The following is an 18,597-nucleotide window of genomic DNA, read 5'->3' on the forward strand; positions in this document are numbered from 1 at the left end:
TTTCGATTATCAGCTAAAGACGCCCATCTCTCCTCGGCCGATAACCACGCCCCAGTTCCGCCTTCACCACGCCTCCAACACGCCCCCATCAACTTTACCCATTTCCGCGACGGATTGCAGTTGGAAACGCCCAAAATCGGCTTTCGATTATACCGATTTGGGCGCCCACGGGAGAAAGACGCCCATCTCCCAATTTGGGTCGTAATATAGTCGTTTTTCTCTTTCGATTATAAGCAGGATAGTATTCTGTAAGTTATGTGCATATTCCAGAGTCATGCCATAACCTGCCTGTACTCTGCCCATATTTTCGTCCCTCTTGCATTTACATGCTAAGTGATGTCCCTGCATATTGTACAGAATAGCACCTTGCACTTACATCATTGCCAATTAGTGATGAAAGTCACACACATAAGTGCTGTTATTTTATCATTTACATGCACAACTGGTGCTTATGTTTAGGTGCCAATTTATAGAGTTGCCCTTCACGTATGAGAAACCTGCTTCAGAGGCCTAGGGCCCCCTTCCCCCACTTTGGGATTAAAGCCCCATCCACTTTATTAGTTGGTGGGGATGCCCAAGCCCTGCTAGCTGAAGAGGTCTCCTGAGCAAGTCCCTGCCTGTGCTCTCTGAGTAGTGCTTAAGTCAGCCAGCTCGCATCAGCCACAGATGCTGGCACTCTCGCACATGCTCAGTTCAGTGACTGACCTTGAACTGAGCATGTGCAGGAGTGCCAGCGTCAGCAGCTGAAGCACACCGCCAACTTGAGCGCTGCTTTGGCAACACATGCAGGGACTTGAGCAGTAGATCTCTTCAGCTGCTAGGGCTTCGGCATCCCCGCCAGCAAAGGTATGGTTTAATGTGGGAAGTAGTGGGGAGGAGAATATGTGGCTCCCTCAGTCCACCTCTGGGCCCCTCCCAAAATGGACTTCTGGTATTGCACTGCCACAAGTGCCATCTTGTTCAGAGGTCTCAAACTCCAGTGAACAATAGATATAACCTGAATAGATATTCAGGTTATCAGAATATCTATAAAGAATATGTGTGACAGATCTGCATAATGACTATTTCTACTATTCAAATCTCTTTTGAGAGCCCTGATCTAGCCCTAAGTATATAATTACTATAGCACTAGAATGGGCAGATTGGTTGTTTTTTGTTTCTACATTTTTTTCTCATGCTATGATGCCTTGTATGCCAGTTTTTAAATTTCTGTCTTGACTAGGTTCTGCTAAATTGTTTAATAAATACTAGCTTTGTCACAGGCTCATTTACAAAACTGGAGTGTAAGAATATTGTACATGATATCTGAAGAGTTTCTCTTTTTTAAAGGTTGATGGTCCATTGGGTGCAGTTCCTGGAAGAAGAGTGAGTGATGTAATCAGAAATCATGCTCTCATTCCAAATATGCCTTTGGTAAGTGATTCTAGTTAATGTGGAGGCAATTCTATAAGTGGGAACCTTCCTAGCACCATCTCTAGGAGCTTATCCTGCTTATTTTCGAAGGAGAAGGGTGGCCATCTTCCGACACAATCGGGAGATGGCCGGCCTTCTCCTAAGGCTGGCCAAATCGGTATAATCTAAAGTCAATTTTGGCCGGCTTCAACTGCTTTCCGTCGCAGGGCCGGCCAAAGTTCAAGGGGGCGTGTCGGCAGTGTACCAAAGGCGGGATGGTGGCGTGATTAACAGATGGCCAGCCTCGGCCGATAATGGAAAAAAGAAGGCCGGCCCTGACGAGCATTTGGCCGACTTTACTTGATCCCTTTTTGTTCACGACCAAGCCTTGAAAAGGTGCCTGAACTGACCAGATGACCATCGGAGGGAATCGGAGATGACCTCCCCTTACTCCCCAGTGCTCAACAACCCCCTCCCACCCCCCAAAAAAATTACAACACATTTTTTTGCCAGCCTCTATGCCAGCCTCAAAAGTCATATCCAGCTCCATCACAGCACTATGCAGGTCCCTGGAGCAGTTTTTAGTGGGTACTGCAGTGTACTTCAGGCAGGGGGACACAGGCCCATCCCCCCTATCTGTTATACTTGTGGTGGTAAAAGGGAGCCCTCCAAAACCCACCCGAAACCCACTGTACCCACATCTAGGTGCCCCCCGTTACCCTTTAAGAGCTATGGTAGTGTTGTACAGTTGTGGGTAGTGGGTTTTGGGTTTTGGGGGGGGGGGGGGTTGGGGGGCTCAGCACCCAAGATACAGTGGTGGAAATAAGTATTTGATCCCTTGCTGATTTTGTAAGTTTGCCCACTGACAAAGACATGAGCAGCCCATAATTGAAGGGTAGGTTATTGGTAACAGTGAGAGATAGCACATCACAAATTAAATCCGGAAAATCACATTGTGGAAAGTATATGAATTTATTTGCATTCTGCAGAGGGAAATAAGTATTTAATCCCTCTGGCAAACAAGACCTAATACTTGGTGGCAAAACCCTTGTTGGCAAGCACAGCGGTCAGACGTCTTCTGTAGTTGATGATGAGGTTTGCACACATGTCAGGAGGAATTTTGGTCCACTCCTCTTTGCAGATCATCTCTAAATCATTAAGAGTTCTGGGCTGTCGCTTGGCAACTCGCAGCTTCAGCTCCCTCCATAAGTTTTCAATGGGATTAAGGTCTGGTGACTGGCTAGGCCACTCCATGACCCTAATGTGCTTCTTCCTGAGCCACTCCTTTGTTGCCTTGGCTGTATGTTTTGGGTCATTGTCGTGCTGGAAGACCCAGCCACGACCCATTTTTAAGGCCCTGGCGGAGGGAAGGAGGTTGTCACTCAGAATTGTACGGTACATGGCCCCATCCATTCTCCCATTGATGCGGTGAAGTAGTCCTGTGCCCTTAGCAGAGAAACACCCCCAAAACATAACATTTCCACCTCCATGCTTGACAGTGGGGACGGTGTTCTTTGGGTCATAGGCAGCATTTCTCTTCCTCCAAACACGGCGAGTTGAGTTCATGCCAAAGAGCTCAATTTTTGTCTCATCTGACCACAGCACCTTCTCCCAATCACTCCCGGCATCATCCAGGTGTTCACTGGCAAACTTCAGACGGGCCGTCACATGTGCCTTCCGGAGCAGGGGGACCTTGCGGGCACTGCAGGATTGCAATCCGTTATGTCGTAATGTGTTACCAATGGTTTTCGTGGTGACAGTGGTCCCAGCTGCCTTGAGATCATTGACAAGTTCCCCCCTTGTAGTTGTAGGCTGATTTCTAACCTTCCTCATGATCAAGGATACCCCACGAGGTGAGATTTTGCGTGGAGCCCCAGATCTTTGTCGATTGACAGTCATTTTGTACTTCTTCCATTTTCTTACTATGGCACCAACAGTTGTCTCCTTCTCGCCCAGCGTCTTACTGATGGTTTTGTAGCCCATTCCAGCCTTGTGCAGGTATATGATCTTGTCCCTGACATCCTTAGACAGCTCCTTGCTCTTGGCCATTTTGTAGAGGTTAGAGTCTGACTGATTCACTGAGTCTGTGGACAGGTGTCTTTCATACAGGTGACCATTGCCGACAGCTGTCTGTCATGCAGGTAACGAGTTGATTTGGAGCATCTACCTGGTCTGTAGGGGCCAGATCTCTTACTGGTTGGTGGGGGATCAAATACTTATTTCCCTCTGCAGAATGCAAATAAATTCATATACTTTCCACAATGTGATTTTCCGGATTTAATTTGTGATGTGCTATCTCTCACTGTTACCAATAACCTACCCTTCAATTATGGGCTGCTCATGTCTTTGTCAGTGGGCAAACTTACAAAATCAGCAAGGGATCAAATACTTATTTCCACCACTGTAAGGGAGCTATGCACCTGGGAGCAATTTGTGAAGTCCACTGCAGTGCCCCCTAGGGTGCACGGTTGGTGTCCTGGCATGTGAGGGGGACCAGTGCACTTCAAATGCTGGCTCCTTCCATGACCAAATGGCTTGGATTTGGCCGGGTTTGAGATGGCTGCCATTAGTTTCCATTATCAGCGAAAACCAATGGCAGCTATCTCTAATGCCGGCGATCTCTAAGGGTGGCCCAAATGTTGAGATTTGGCTGGCCCCGACCATATTATCGAAACGAAAGATGGCCGGCCATCTTGTTTCGATAATACAGTCGGGTACGCTGCTTAACGGGGCCGTCATTAGAGATGGCCGCCATTATAGATGGGCACCCCTGTTTGATTATGCCCCTCGTCGTCACATTACAGAATACAAGTAAATTCAGTTCCATTGGTTGCCCTGTCGGGCATGCTATAAATTTAAAGCAGCATGTACGTTTTTTTAAATATTGAGGGGTATGGGTCCTTACTATCTTACTGATGTTGTTGTTTATCCAACTGTAAGAGCTCAATCACATTTTTTGACCTCCTTAATTTTGAACTACCCGATAGTAAGGAAGGTTCATTATTGCATACTGGATAATAGCTTTGCTTTTCTAGTACTAAAACTTTACAAATCAAGATAATTACTTCTTTTTTTTACTGTTTTTATTAAAAAATCTTAAATTTTTGTAATATTTTTAAACATTTATGCATCTCTCCACTTGTTGAGTTCATTTTATATTTTGTGATCCCTTTGGAACCCTTTTTGGATTTAAGCAATATAAAAGCTCAGAATAGAACAGAATACAATACAAGCACAAACCAGTACCAGTGCATCTAACAGTTAGGTGCTTGTGCTTACACCAGCCATAGTACTAGCAGAAGTGTGGGTACCTAAATGTGGCAGTTACCTTCATAAATGGGAGCCCCACCTATGTCTTATCCATGCTCTAGCCCTTTCCATGCCTCCTTGCAAATATGTAAATATGTACTATGTAAGTTAAATGCCATTCTGCAAATACCTGCTTAGGAGCCCCATTAGCAGTTACACGGGCATGTGTGCACATACACTCGTGTGCTAATGTTTAAAACATTTACGCATGCGATGAATAGGTAAATATGATCACCTAGTTTATAGACTTGCCCTTCACATATGTTCAGTTGTGACATAGTACTTTATATGTCCACATCAGCCCCAGATAGGTGAGCAGCCTGTATCACAAGTGGAAAGAACAGAAACACAAGGTGATGATAGCCTCGCCGAAAGTAACCTCGCTGACACTGGGAGTGATAAATTCACTGGAGATGGTAAGATAGTATTTTTAAATCAAATCAAATATGGTTTCTGTATTTATGTCAAGAATATTCAGTAAAAATAGAACAATAAATACAGTAACACAAATTAACAAAGAGACTCATGTACTAATACAGGAAGTTTTAACACTGAAATCACAAAATCTGGGCTGTGAGCAAATATCACATATAGTTTTTCTATACGCTAATATTTAGTAAGCTGCTTTGCATAGTTTTGCATTATCTATTGCCCGTAGATCTCACACAAAAGTTTACACTATGAAAAGGAGAAAAATTTTGCAAAGACCGCTTTCCTCACTCAAATGGCAAACAGCACATGCTTTTACGAAAAACAGGCACAATTTCACATTTTTGCTAATATTTTCTCCCCTTTGTACATTGGCCTCAAGGTTTCAAAGCAGCAATATAATGTTTTTATTTAAATACTCCATTTGATAATAAAAGCAATTAAATTTTTCAAAAAAGAGGTTCTACTTTTCAGTTCTGATTCTTATATTATTTAACTGTGATCAGTTAGCCAAAACAAGCCTGACTTTGCACATAGTAGAAGGTTTATACATCCACAAGATACCAGTAAATTACAATGAAATAGAGGATAATTTTATAAAGAATTTTCCATGTGTATAAAGCATATTTTATATGTGGAAAATAGCTGTTGTAAAATTGTGCAACCAAATTCACACATATAGGTATGTGTACATAACTACATAAGTATTGCCATACTGGGACAGACCAAAGGTCCATCAAGCCAGGCATCCTGTTTCCAACAGTGGTCAATCCAGGTCATAAATACCTGGCAAGATCACAAAAAAGTACAATACATTTTATGCTGCTTATCTCAGAAATAAGTAGTGGATTTTCCCCAAGTTCATTTTAATAATGGTCTATAGACTTTTCCTTTAGGAAGCCGCCCAACCCTTTTTTAAACCCCGCTTAGCTAACCGCCTTTACCACATTCTCTGGCAACGAATTCCAGAAGAAAAGTTTTCTCTGGTTCATTTTAAATTTACTACTTCATAGCTTCATTCCATGCCCCCTAGTTCTAGTATTTTTGGAAAGAGTAAACAAACGATTTACGTCTACCCGTTCCACTCCACTCATTATTTTATAGACCTCTATCATATCTCCCCTCAGTCATCTTTTCTCCAAACTGAAGAGTCCTAGCTGCTTCAGCCTTTCCTCATAGGGAATTCGTTCCATCCCCTTTATCATTTTTGTTGCCCTTCTCTGTACCTTTTCTAATTCCACTATATCCTTTTTTAGATGTGGCAACCAGAATTGAACACAATATTCGAGGTGCGGTCGCACCATGGAGCGATACAAGGGCTGACATACTGGCACATAATTATGAAAAGGTCACCAAAATTTAGGCACCAGGAAGGTGTGCACTAAGTGTGAATTCTATAATGACAGTTCTATGCGGAACTGCTGTAATAGAATACTAGTGAAGTCTACAGTTCCATGCCTAACTTTAGGCACCGGCATTAACACCAGCCAAATGGCTGATTGTAAATGCCTATGCCTAACTGTAGGCAGTGAGGCACGTAACTGCTAGTATTCAAAAACCAACGCGCGTAACTCCTAGACATGCTTCTCACTCACCAATTAGCATCTAATTAAACAAGTTAGGTGCATAACAGACCTTATTCTATAAATGCACATGCAACTATGCATGCTAAGTGTAAAGTTGGGTGCCCAACTTTATAGAATTTGGGGGGCAGTGTATAAGTGTATTTTATAAAATATGCTTGTACATGCACAGAGAAAACATACACACTTACAATTTCTTCAGAGCAAGTATAAATTTGTGTGAGAGAACTTGTTCACTATAAGCATATTTTATAAAGGCACATAGGAATCTATATTGCCTGCATAAAATACACCGCAAAAAATATATACCTATGCACAGGAACTGACAAAATAATTTGACAAAAATATATCCATCATAGAATAAACTGAGAGACCATCAGACAGAGGAGCTTAGGTAAGGTATACTGTATTTTGGATGCCAGAAATTTAGGGTATATCAAACAAAGCTCCATATTTCAGTCATTCAGTTTTAAATTCAGATTTTAAATGCACATAAAAATTAGAACTTCATAGAAAATTTGAGTCTTGCCATGTGCATAAAACCTTCACAGTTCTCTCATCCACACTGGTGCAAATGCAAACAGTCAAAAATTATTTACAAAATACTTCTTCGGTCTAAAATTTTTCAGAATGTGAGTTAAAGAATTTATATTAATTCTTATCTAACAAAGTGGAAGTCCAAGATATAAAATAGAGACTTTGATTACGGAAATGGTTTCTCTATGAAAATTAGATAATTAATTAAGAATAGTCATCTTTCTTGTAAAAAATTGGAATTTCTGGAGAACCAATTAAGGAAAAACAACTTGAGAATGATAAATTTACCTATAATATCTTATATATTAGCTACTGAATTCTTGAAGAACTATTTCTCTGATACTTTGCTAATACTTTCTGATAGCCACCTTTTGGTGACTAAAGTGATTTATATTTCCTTTAAAATTTTCTTAACATTGACATTCACACTTCAGGCAGCCCTTAACACATACTTAAAATTTTTTAAATAATTCAAACAACAATTTCTTTTTTGGAATAAAATTTGGCTGCAGCTTTATTTCCAAATATTAATAAATTCATTTACTTAACATCAACTTAGTAACATATAATTTTCCACCAGGTTAACTTCAGAATGCGGTTAATAATGTTAAGCCCTTCGGTAACGAACTGGCTCACTTTCTCCCCACTTCACAGTGTGATTAATAATAATGTTAAGCCCTTCGGTAACGAACTGGCTCACTTTCTCCCCACTTCACAGTGTGATTAATAATAATGTTAATCCATTCGGTAACGAACTGGCTCACTTTCTTCCCCCCTTACCCCCCTCCCCCCAGGTGACTTACGGTACCGTCAAGCCACCTCTTACTCATGGCGGTTCCGCCCACGAGTTCATTTCCATTTCATATATTTCATACAATTCCTTTAACCGCTTCTGGTGCCTCTTAAACCCCTCATCCAGGCACCCCTTTCCATTTAAAAGCTGCTACCCTTTACCCCCAAATCCTCCACTTTCCTTAACCATCTCAAAATTTTGTCCCCACCCACACCCCCCCACCAAGGGCGGGCTGGGATGGGTCTTTCACTCCCTCCTATTCACCCTAACCCTCTCCTACCTAACTAAAACTAATTCTGAGCGCCCAAATCTTCCCTATCCTAGCACTTCCCTTCCAGCCAATCCTATCCCTTAATTCCTACCCAATCCCCTTTCTCCCTTTCCTGTTGCTAACCTAAACACTAACTACTTCCAAACTAACTCCCTCCTGCAACTCCCCCCCCCCCCCCTTTCCTTTCTTCTTCTGGCTGCCTGGCTTCAGTCAATGTTAACACCCTCACAGCCAGGGTTGCCAGGTGGAAAATTTTTTTCCAGCCCACTGGAGCCCAAAAAACAGCCCAAAAACCGCCCAAACACAAACCCCGCCCCTGACAACCCCCCCCCCCGCGTCATCACCCCCGCCCCCGCCGTCATCAACCCCGCCCCCGCCGTCACCGGCCCCGCCTCCCACGTCACCGGCACCGCCTCCCCGTCATCGGCCCCGCCTCTTACGTCATCGACCCCGCCTCCCCGTCATCGGCCCCGCCTCCCACGTCATCGGCCCGCCTCCCACGTCACTAACCCCGCCCAAAACGTCATTAACCCCACCCAAAAACGTCATTAACCCCGCCCCCCCGCGGCCGAAAAAAACCGCCCGAAGCACAAAAACCAGCCCAAAAAACCGCAACCCGCCGCGGGCAAAAATTTCCCGCGGCGGGTCGCGGAAAACCGCCCAATTGGGCGGTAAAACCGCCCACCTGGCAACACTGCTCACAGCTTAACTGTGAGGGCTTCCTAACATTGACATTCACACTTCAGGCAGCCCTTAACACATACTTAAAATTTTTTAAATAATTCAAACAACAATTTCTTTTTTGGAATAAAATTTGGCTGCAGCTTTATTTCCAAATATTAATAAATTCATTTACTTAACATCAACTTAGTAACATATAATTTTCCACCAGGTTAACTTCAGAATGCGGTTAATAATGTTAAGCCCTTCGGTAACGAACTGGCTCACTTTCTCCCCACTTCACAGTGTGATTAATAATAATGTTAATCCATTCGGTAATGAACTGGCTCACTTTCTTCCCCCCTTACCCCCCTCCCCCCAGGTGACTTACGGTACCGTCAAGCCACCTCTTACTCATGGCGGTTCCGCCCACGAGTTCATTTCCATTTCATATATTTCATACAATTCCTTTAACCGCTTCTGGTGCCTCTTAAACCCCTCATCCAGGCACCCCTTTCCATTTAAAAGCTGCTACCCTTTACCCCCAAATCCTCCACTTTCCTTAACCATCTCAAAATGTTGTCCCCACCCACACCCCCCCACCAAGGGCGGGCTGGGATGGGTCTTTCACTCCCTCCTATTCACCCTAACCCTCTCCTACCTAACTAAAAACTAATTCTGAGCGCCCAAATCTTCCCTATCCTAGCACTTCCCTTCCAGCCAATCCTATCCCTTAATTCCTACCCAATCCCCTTTCTCCCTTTCCTGTTGCTAACCTAAACACTAACTACTTCCAAACTAACTCCCTCCTGCAACTCCCCTCCCCCCCCTCCATTCTCACTGAATCCAACTCTATCCCCAAAAACACCAATTTGGTAACCGGGCCCTCACTTTTTTCCTTAGCCAAAGGCACACCCAACTCCTTTGCCACCGTTCTAAATGCTGACATCAAGGAAGCACACTGCAATGAATTTTCTGGACCCCCAAACAAAAAATCATCCAAATAATGAACAATAGAATCCCAACCACTAACCTGTTCCACTACCCAATGTAAAAATGTAGCAAATGCTTCAAAATAATTACAAGAAATAGAACAACCCATAGGCATACATTTATCAAAATAAAATTTACCTTCAAACTTAAATCCAAGCAACCTAAAAGCTGTAGGGTGCACTGGCAATAAACGGAAAGTTGCTTCAATGTCCGCTTTTCCCATCAATGCACCTTTTCCCAAATTCCTCAACAAATCCACCGCTTGTTCAAAACTAGCATATTGCACTGTACACAAATCCGGATCAATAAAACTATTTACACCAGAACCTTCAGGATAGGACAAATTATGAATCAACCTGTATGTACCCGGCTCTTTTTTCGGTATCACACCCAATGGAGACACTACCAAATTTTTAAGCGGCGGGTCAGCAAACGGTCCTGCTATCCGCCCAAGACTCAACTCCTTCATCAACTTCTTCCGAACCACCTCCGCATGCTGAATCACAGATACTGAATTCTTACACTTATGATCCAACACCGGTCCCTCAAACGGGATCGGGAAACCTTCCGAAAAACCTACCCACAGCAAATATGCATCACCACCACACGGATACAGACCCAACCAATTTTGTAACGCCGCTACCTTAATAGGAGAAGGGGCCTTGCCAGCCCACACCTGGGCCGCCCATAGCTCCTCCCCTCCCCGACCTTCCCCGACCTCCCAATCCCCCTCTTGGACATTTAAACACAGGGTGGATCTCAAAATTAAATCACAGTAATTCCATAAACCCGGATAAAGAGCAGGTTTCTGACCTCCCAACACACTCGCAAAAACATGAAAACTTAACAACCAATTCATGATTGTCTTTGGTACCCTCCCTCTTTTCTTCTTTCCTTCTTCCTTACCCCACATCCTTCCCCCCATTAACATCCCTATCACGCACTAACAAGGCAAATAAATCTATATATTTTCCTTTTAAAATTCTCTGCTTCCATTTTAACGTTATATAACAATCCAGAGGGGCAATATTACATAATGTATGACCCATCCTCGAACCCATAAATATACCTGCCCTTTGATTCTCCCATATCCCACTTACAACATTCCCCCTTTCCACCTCTACTTCATCCGAAGAAGATGAAGAAGACCCTGATGAATCCCAGGAGTCTGAAGATTCCCATACCTGCATAGGATCACCTGTTCCACCCCTCCTCTGCCTTTTTTCACTATCCAACCGCCTTACCACATGACACAAATTCCGCAAAAATTTTTTATTCCGCAGCTTCTTTCTCAAACCTTTTCCCGACACCCCTTTTTCCCAACTACCCCGATCTCTAACCCCCTCCTGTACTTCCCCTCCCCCCGCCCCCTTCTATATCCAGTTACACACAATTCCTCCAACTCACCCATTGCTCTCCCAGAAGAAGGCCCCTCCAACGGATCCTCCGCCGCAGCATCCTGCAAAGGAACATCACCACGGGTCCGCATACCACCTGCCATCGCACTGGTTGCCGTCCCACATTGCATCCTGCTACCCCTCTCCTGCTCGATATTCAATCCCACCTGACACCCCATTTCCACACCTTGTCCACTATTCACCCCTTCTGCAACATCAGCATCTCTCCCTATATTCCCCATACCCCCTTTAGCACTCCCCCCTCCAGACACATTCATCCCATGTTTCTTTTTTCCACTCACTTTACCCCCACTTTTCACAATCTTCTTTGGCCCCATTAAACAGTATTTTTATTTATTTATTATTTATTATTATATATATATATATATATATATATATATATATATATATATATATATATATATATATAATTATTTATTTATTTAATATAATCAATTACCCACAATCACTCACTCTCCCCACTCCCAAGCAAACACCCCTTCAATTTTGAGTCCCTTAATCTCTCCTTTTAAAAAGGTTACACTGCTGATTTAGGTCCCCTAATTTGCCCATCCAGTTCCTGACCAGGGTTGCACCTGCTTAGCTTCCTGCTTTTGCCATGTGACATACACCTAATAAAAATGGTGCTCATTATTTGCAGCTGTGATCACACTTTCTCCAGTAGGAGATCAAGGTGTGTTACATTCAAGTATTCTGGGTTTGTGTCAAACTTTGTCCCTGAAGTGACTTGCCTTAGGTGGGATTTGAACCAGCAACCTTATGATTATAAGGGTGGTGCTCTAACCACTAGGCCACAGCAGCCACAATAAAAAATTCTACCCCTAACACCTCGCAAACCGGAAGTGCCTTCCCAACACACTTTAACTCACTCACCCCCTCCCAACGTAACACACACTTCAAAAAACCCCGTTTGTCCGCCCAGCAATCAAAAAACCAACCCAAATTCCCCTCCGTGAAACCAGAAGTGCCGTTGCGATGGTTTCTACGACGCCACTGCCAAACACCAGCCTCCCCCACCTCAGGTAATCTTTAAAGGGGAATCAAACCAGCAACCTTCTGATTACAAGCTCAGTGCTCTAGCCAGTGCTCCACTGATTAGACATAAGAATTCGTTTCGTTTTTTCTACTTTAAACCCCCCCCACAACTTCTCTTTCACTCCCTCCTATTCACCCTAACCCTCTCCTACCTAACTAAAAACTAATTCTGAGCGCCCAAATCTTCCCTATCCTAGCACTTCCCTTCCAGCCAATCCTATCCCTTAATTCCTACCCAATCCCCTTTCTCCCTTTCCTGTTGCTAACCTAAACACTAACTACTTCCAAACTAACTCCCTCCTGCAACTCCCCGCCCCCCCTTTCCTTTCTTCTTCTGGCTGCCTGGCTTCAATCAATGTTAACACCCTCACAGCTTAACTGTGAGGGCTTCCTTATCAGAGAAAAGAGATGTACGTTTAACTGACATTTTGGAAAATTCAGAAGTTATAGATAGAGTTATATTATTAGTGACTTTCGCCTTTGATTTAGATAGGAACAATGTTTTGAAATTGTATTTCCGATACATGGTTGATAGTTTTTTGGGTTCAAAGATGAATATATTTCTTGACACATCAAGGGAATCACAGACTGGGAGGTGTGAAGTCTTGGCTTTCAAGCCAGGAATCATTGCCCTAGGTGGGACCTTCCTAGCGCGATTCCTTTGTAAGTGTTTTATTTCCTTATTACTTATTTGTTTGAACCTAAGAAATTATAAGAGTTTGTGGAAACAGATGAAGAATCCTCTGCAGCAACGTCTTCAGTTACCACTGTACTGGCTGCAATAACCGATTAACCTTCCTCCCTCAGAAAATGTGAAGTGTAAGATTAACCATTTTGAGTTTTTCTTATTTTCTTTAAGATTGTTTTTCTGATCTTGGATCTTCCAACTGTGGACAATTGTATAAATATATATATTGTTGAGAGAAAATGTTTTCCTTTTTCTTTATATTAATTTCTGTATTTCCTTACATTTATGTGATAAATGTGAATGTAATTATGTAAAATGATAAAAAAAAATACTTCAGTCCATTCACCATAAATATTGAAGAACAAGAACGCTTGATTAATATCCAGAGCTTTCAAATGTGATGCATTTCCTGTCGGGCAGAGGACGGGGTGCGGCAGCACACTAGAGCACTGGTAACTAGTGAGGCAATTAAATTTGCTGCCGACACAAAGTTATTCAAAGTTGTTAAATCACGAGAGGATTGTGAAAAATTACAAGAAGACCTTACAAGACTGGGCGTCTAAATGGCAGATGATGTTTAATGTGAGTATGTGCAAAGTGATGCATGTGGGAAAGAGGAACCTGAACTATAGCTATGTAATGCAAGGTTCTACGTTAGGAGTCACCAACCAAGAAAGGGATCTCGGCGTCATTGTTGATGATACGTTGAAACCCTCTGCTCAGTGTGCTGCAGCGTCTAAGAAAGCAAATAGAATGTTTGGTATTATTAGGAAATGAATTGAAAACAAAAGTGAGGACGTTATAATGCCTTTGTATTGATCTGTGGTACAACCGCACCTCGAATATTGTGTTCAATTCTGGTCACTGCATCTCAAAAAAGATATAGTGGAATTGGAAAAGGTACAGAGAAGGGCGACGAAAATGATAAAGAGGATGGGATGATTTCCCTATGAGGAAAGGCTGAAGCATCTAGGGCTCTTCAGCTTGGAGAAAAGATGGCTGAGGGGAGATATCATAGAGGTCTATAAAATAATGAGTGGAGTGGAACAGGTAGATATGAATCATTTGTTTACTCTTGCCAAAAATACTAGGACTAGGGGGCATGCGATGAAGTTACAAAGTAATAAATTTAATATGAATTGAAGAAAATGTTTCTTCACTCAACGTGTAATTAAACTTTGGAATTTGTTGCCAGAGAATGTGGTAAAGGCGGTTAACATAGCGGGGTTTTAAAAAGGAAAGGTCTATTATAGACCATTATTACATTGACTCTAGAATTCGTTGCCAGAGAATGTGGTAAAGGCGGTTAACATAGCGGGGTTTTAAAAAGGAAAGGTCTAATATAGACTATTATTACATTGACTTGGGGAAAATCCACTGCTTATTTCTGGGATAAGCAGCATAAAATGTATTGTACTTTTTCGGGATCTTGCCATGTATTTGTGACCTGTATTGGCCACTGCTGGAAACAGGATGCTGGGCTTGATGGACCTTTGGTCTTTCCCAGTGTGGCAATACTTATGTACTTATGGCCAGTACAGGAAGGCTCCATGCCTGTGCAAAAATGGTTTTGGAGCCATGGGAAGAGGTACACAGTACAGTACACTAAGTCCTGCAGGTCCTCTCCCACAGGAGCAGGCATAGAGCTTCACCAGTTGGCCAGTAAACAGCAGGAGTGTAGAAAGTATCTGGCCAGGGACACATACAATTCTTCTGATTTTGCATCCAGACTCTCCACCATGGGTGTAGAGATGTGCAGACTTGCATGTCTTAGACCTAGAACCAGCAGTTCAGAAGAGGTTGGTAGACATACCTTGCCGAGGAGGCAATGTTTTGGGGGACAAGGTGGAGGAGCTTGCTGACCTCATAAAGAAACATACTGATATCATCCAGACCTCCAGCTGCAGCCTCTTCATCTAGAGGTTTTTGAATGGGCCTAACTGGCAACCTTACTACTCTCAAAGGCGTAGTTTTCACTGCCTTCTCACCAGGGGCGTATCTGGACTCTGGCGGTAGGGGGGGCCAGAGCCAGAGGGAGGGGGCACATTTTAGACCCCCCCCCCGGCGCCACTGACCCCCCCAGCCATTTCCAGACCCCCCCGCCACTGCCAGACCCCCCCTCGCCACCAATGACACTCTCCACCCCTCCCGCCGCCGCCAACCCTCCCCCGCTTCTGTCACTTACCTTTGCTGGTGGGGGACCCCAACCCCCCGTCAGCCGAGGTCCTCTCTTCCATGCAGGCTGCAAGTTGCAATGCTTCCTGTTCTTCTGAGTCTGACGTCCTCTGCACGTACAACGCACAGGACGTCAGACTGAGTTCCAAATTCTGAGTCTGACGTCCTGCATGTTGTACGTGCAGGACATCAGACTCAGAAGAACAGGAAGCGTTGCAAGCAACTTGCATCCTGCACGGAAGAGAGGACTTCGGCTGGCGGGGGCTTGGGGTCCCCCGCCAGCAAAGATCGGCGACGGGTTGGTGGCGGGCAGGAGGGAGGTGGAGGAGGAGAGGGTCGGTGGTAGGGGGGTCCAGGGCGAAATCTGCGGGGGCCCAGACCCCTGTGGCCCCACGCAGATATGCCCCTGCTTCTCACTCTGCCCAAAACCCCCAGGCCCAGCATTCTCAGCCTAGCCAGTCCTGACCTCAGAAGCCCCAGCCAGCTCCCCAGTCTGAAGCAAGGGGCAAGCTTTTGACTGGCTCCAGGAGAGCACAGCCATATTCAAAGTAACCATCCAGGATGGCCCACTGGTAGGAGGGGAAGCTGAAGTTTTTCCAATACGTAACCTCTGACCAGTGGTTTCTTCAAATAGTCTGTCTTAGTTATGTCCTGCATTGGCATAAAAGGCCACCAAATTGCCCACCGAGAGCATCGTTCATTAGCTCTCAGCACAAGCAGGTACTTGTAGAAGAAATTTCTGCCCTTCTACAGGCCAATGCAATCAAACCTGTGCCAGCAGGGGAAGAAGGGAAGAAATTCTATTCCAGGTTCTTCCTGGAAATTTTCTATTCCAGAAAATGGGGAGATTTTATCTCTTCCTAAACCTAAGGACCCTGAACAAATTCCTGGTCAAAGAAAAGTTCAGGATGATTTCCCTGGTCACCCTTCTCCCTGTGATTCAGGAAAAAGATTGGCTATGCTGTCTGGTCTTAAAGGATGCCTGTATCCACATTTCAATACTTTCCAGTTACAGGACGTATCTCAGATTCCGAGTAGGACACCACTACCAGTATCGCATTCTACCATTTGGCCTTGTGTCAGCTCCCAAGGTATTCTCCAAGTGTCAAGCGGTGGTTGCAGCGTATTTCAGTAGACTGGGAATATGTGTGTTTCCCTATCTGAATGATTGGCTGGTCAAGAGTACATCACAGGAGGGAGTGACAGTCAATGCACCTAACTATTTGGGTGTTGGAGTTACTAGGGTTCAACATAAATTACCCCAAGTCTCACCTTCTCCTCATTCAGCGATTGGAGTACATAGGAGCCCTGCTAGATACATTGCAGGCTAGGGCTTTTCTTCCACAAGCGACAGCAGAGACCTTGACAACACTTGCCTTACAGATCCGAAGTAGCAACCAGGTCATATCTCAGCAAATGTTGAGATTGATGGGCCACATGGCCTCAAAAGTGCATGTCACTCCCTTGGTACATCTCTATTTGAGAGAGGCCCAATGAACCCTAGCTTCGCAGTGGTTTCAGGTGGCTGGGAATCTAGTGAATGTCATCCAGATTCCTCCACGGTTGACTCATGCCCTTCTCGGGTGGACAATTCGGACAAATTTAACTGTGGGACTACTGTTCCAAATTTTACCTCCTCAGAAGGTGCTAACAATGGATGCATCCAGCCTAGGATGAGGAGCTCATGTGGATGGGCTTCATACCCAAGGGGCTTGGTCTGCTCAGGAAACATTTCCGTATCAACCTTCTTGAGCTGAAGGCTATTTGGAACACTCTAAAGGCTTTCAGAGATCAGCTACAGAACCAAATTGTTCTCATTCAAATGAACAATCAGGTTGCAGTATTCTATGTGAACAAGCAGTGGGAAACAGGATCCTTCACGGAATGGTCCTCCAAGCCACATACCTAGCAGGAAAGGACAACTGCCTGGTGAACAGACTGCACAAATAAAAATATATCCCACAGAAACTTAGTTCACATAAATATGTAGTGAAATGTGCTCTTCATTTATACTGGGCCATCACAGACCAAACAGGTCAATTGCATTGTCCATTAAATCGTCATATAATCATTGCACATTCATATTCGTGACGCACTCTGTGCCTTAATCCAAAAGTGTAATGGTTTCAAAAACAATGAATACAAAACCTTATCTTTTGAGTACAAGGCTTCCTTAATGGGTCCCGACATGGAATGTGTTTCACAGCAGCTGTTTCAAGGAACCCATGTAATCAATATGATGATTTAATGGACAATGCAATTGACCTGTTTAGTCTGTGATCCAGTATAAGTTATGAGCACATTTCACTAAATATTTATGTGAACTAAGTTTCTGCAGGATTTATTTTTATTTGTGTTGCTGATTTTCCCTCAAGAGTATGATATACCTTTCATTCCTCTCTTGTGATTGATATTCTGGAGAACAGACTGAGCAGAGTTTTGCAACTGTGCAAGTGGTCTCACAACATGGGCATAGCCCACAAGATCTTCCCAGAGTGGGGCACCCCTGTGGTGAATCTTTTTGCCACTCATCTCAACAACAAAGTCCCCCAGTTCTGTTCAGGCTCAGATCATATGGCAAAACTAGCTTTGGATGCATATAGAAGACCCTCCCCTGCACTGGGGGGAGGGTCTTCTATATGCCTATCCTCCAATACCTCTCATAGAGAAAACTTTACTGAAACTCAGTTAAGATCAGGGAACTATGATCCTAATCACCTCTTACTGACTGAGGTAGATCTGGTTTCCTCTTCTTCTAGAGTTGTCCTCTGAATATCCATGGAGATTGGAATATTTTCCAACCCTCATCATGCAGAATGAGGGATCCCTTCTGCATCCCAACCTCTAATCCCTGGCCCTCACATCTTGGATGTCGACAGCATAGAATTTGAATCCTTTGTCAGAGGATGTTTCCTGAATCTTGCTGGCTTATAGGAAAGACTCCACTAAGAGATGTTACTCATTTAAGTGGAAGAGATTTGCTGTCTGGTGTGAAGGCAAAACCTTAGATGCCCTCACTTGCCTTAAACAAAAACAGCTTGAATACCTCCTGCACTTCTCTGAGTCTGGTGTGAAAATCAACTCTGTAAGGATTCGTCTAAGTGCACTTAGTGCTTATCATCACCATGTGGAAGGTAAGCTCATCTCTGTACATCCTCTAGTTGTTCGCTTCATGAGAGGTTTACTATTGGGAAAACCTCCTGTCAAACCTCCAACTGTGTCACTGAATCTGAACGTTATCCTCACCCAACTGATGAAAACTCCTTTTGAGCCACTTGATTCTTGTCATCTGAAGTATTTGACCTGGAAAATTG

General features: G+C 43.8%; 1 protein-coding gene across 1 annotated transcript in view; it reads left to right on the forward strand.

Annotated features, from left to right (window-relative positions):
* The window catches only part of C1H10orf67 (chromosome 1 C10orf67 homolog), a 206,763-nt gene that overhangs the window by 149,520 nt on the left and 38,646 nt on the right, over nucleotides 1-18,597 (forward strand). The window contains exons 10-11 of the mRNA XM_030201660.1: nucleotides 1,330-1,413; nucleotides 5,003-5,117. Coding sequence (XP_030057520.1) covers nucleotides 1,330-1,413; nucleotides 5,003-5,117 — 199 coding nt within the window. The remainder of the gene's footprint in view (nucleotides 1-1,329; nucleotides 1,414-5,002; nucleotides 5,118-18,597) is intronic.

The sequence above is a fragment of the Microcaecilia unicolor genome, chromosome 1 (genome assembly GCF_901765095.1).
Source record: "Microcaecilia unicolor chromosome 1, aMicUni1.1, whole genome shotgun sequence".
Taxonomy (NCBI): domain Eukaryota; kingdom Metazoa; phylum Chordata; class Amphibia; order Gymnophiona; family Siphonopidae; genus Microcaecilia; species Microcaecilia unicolor.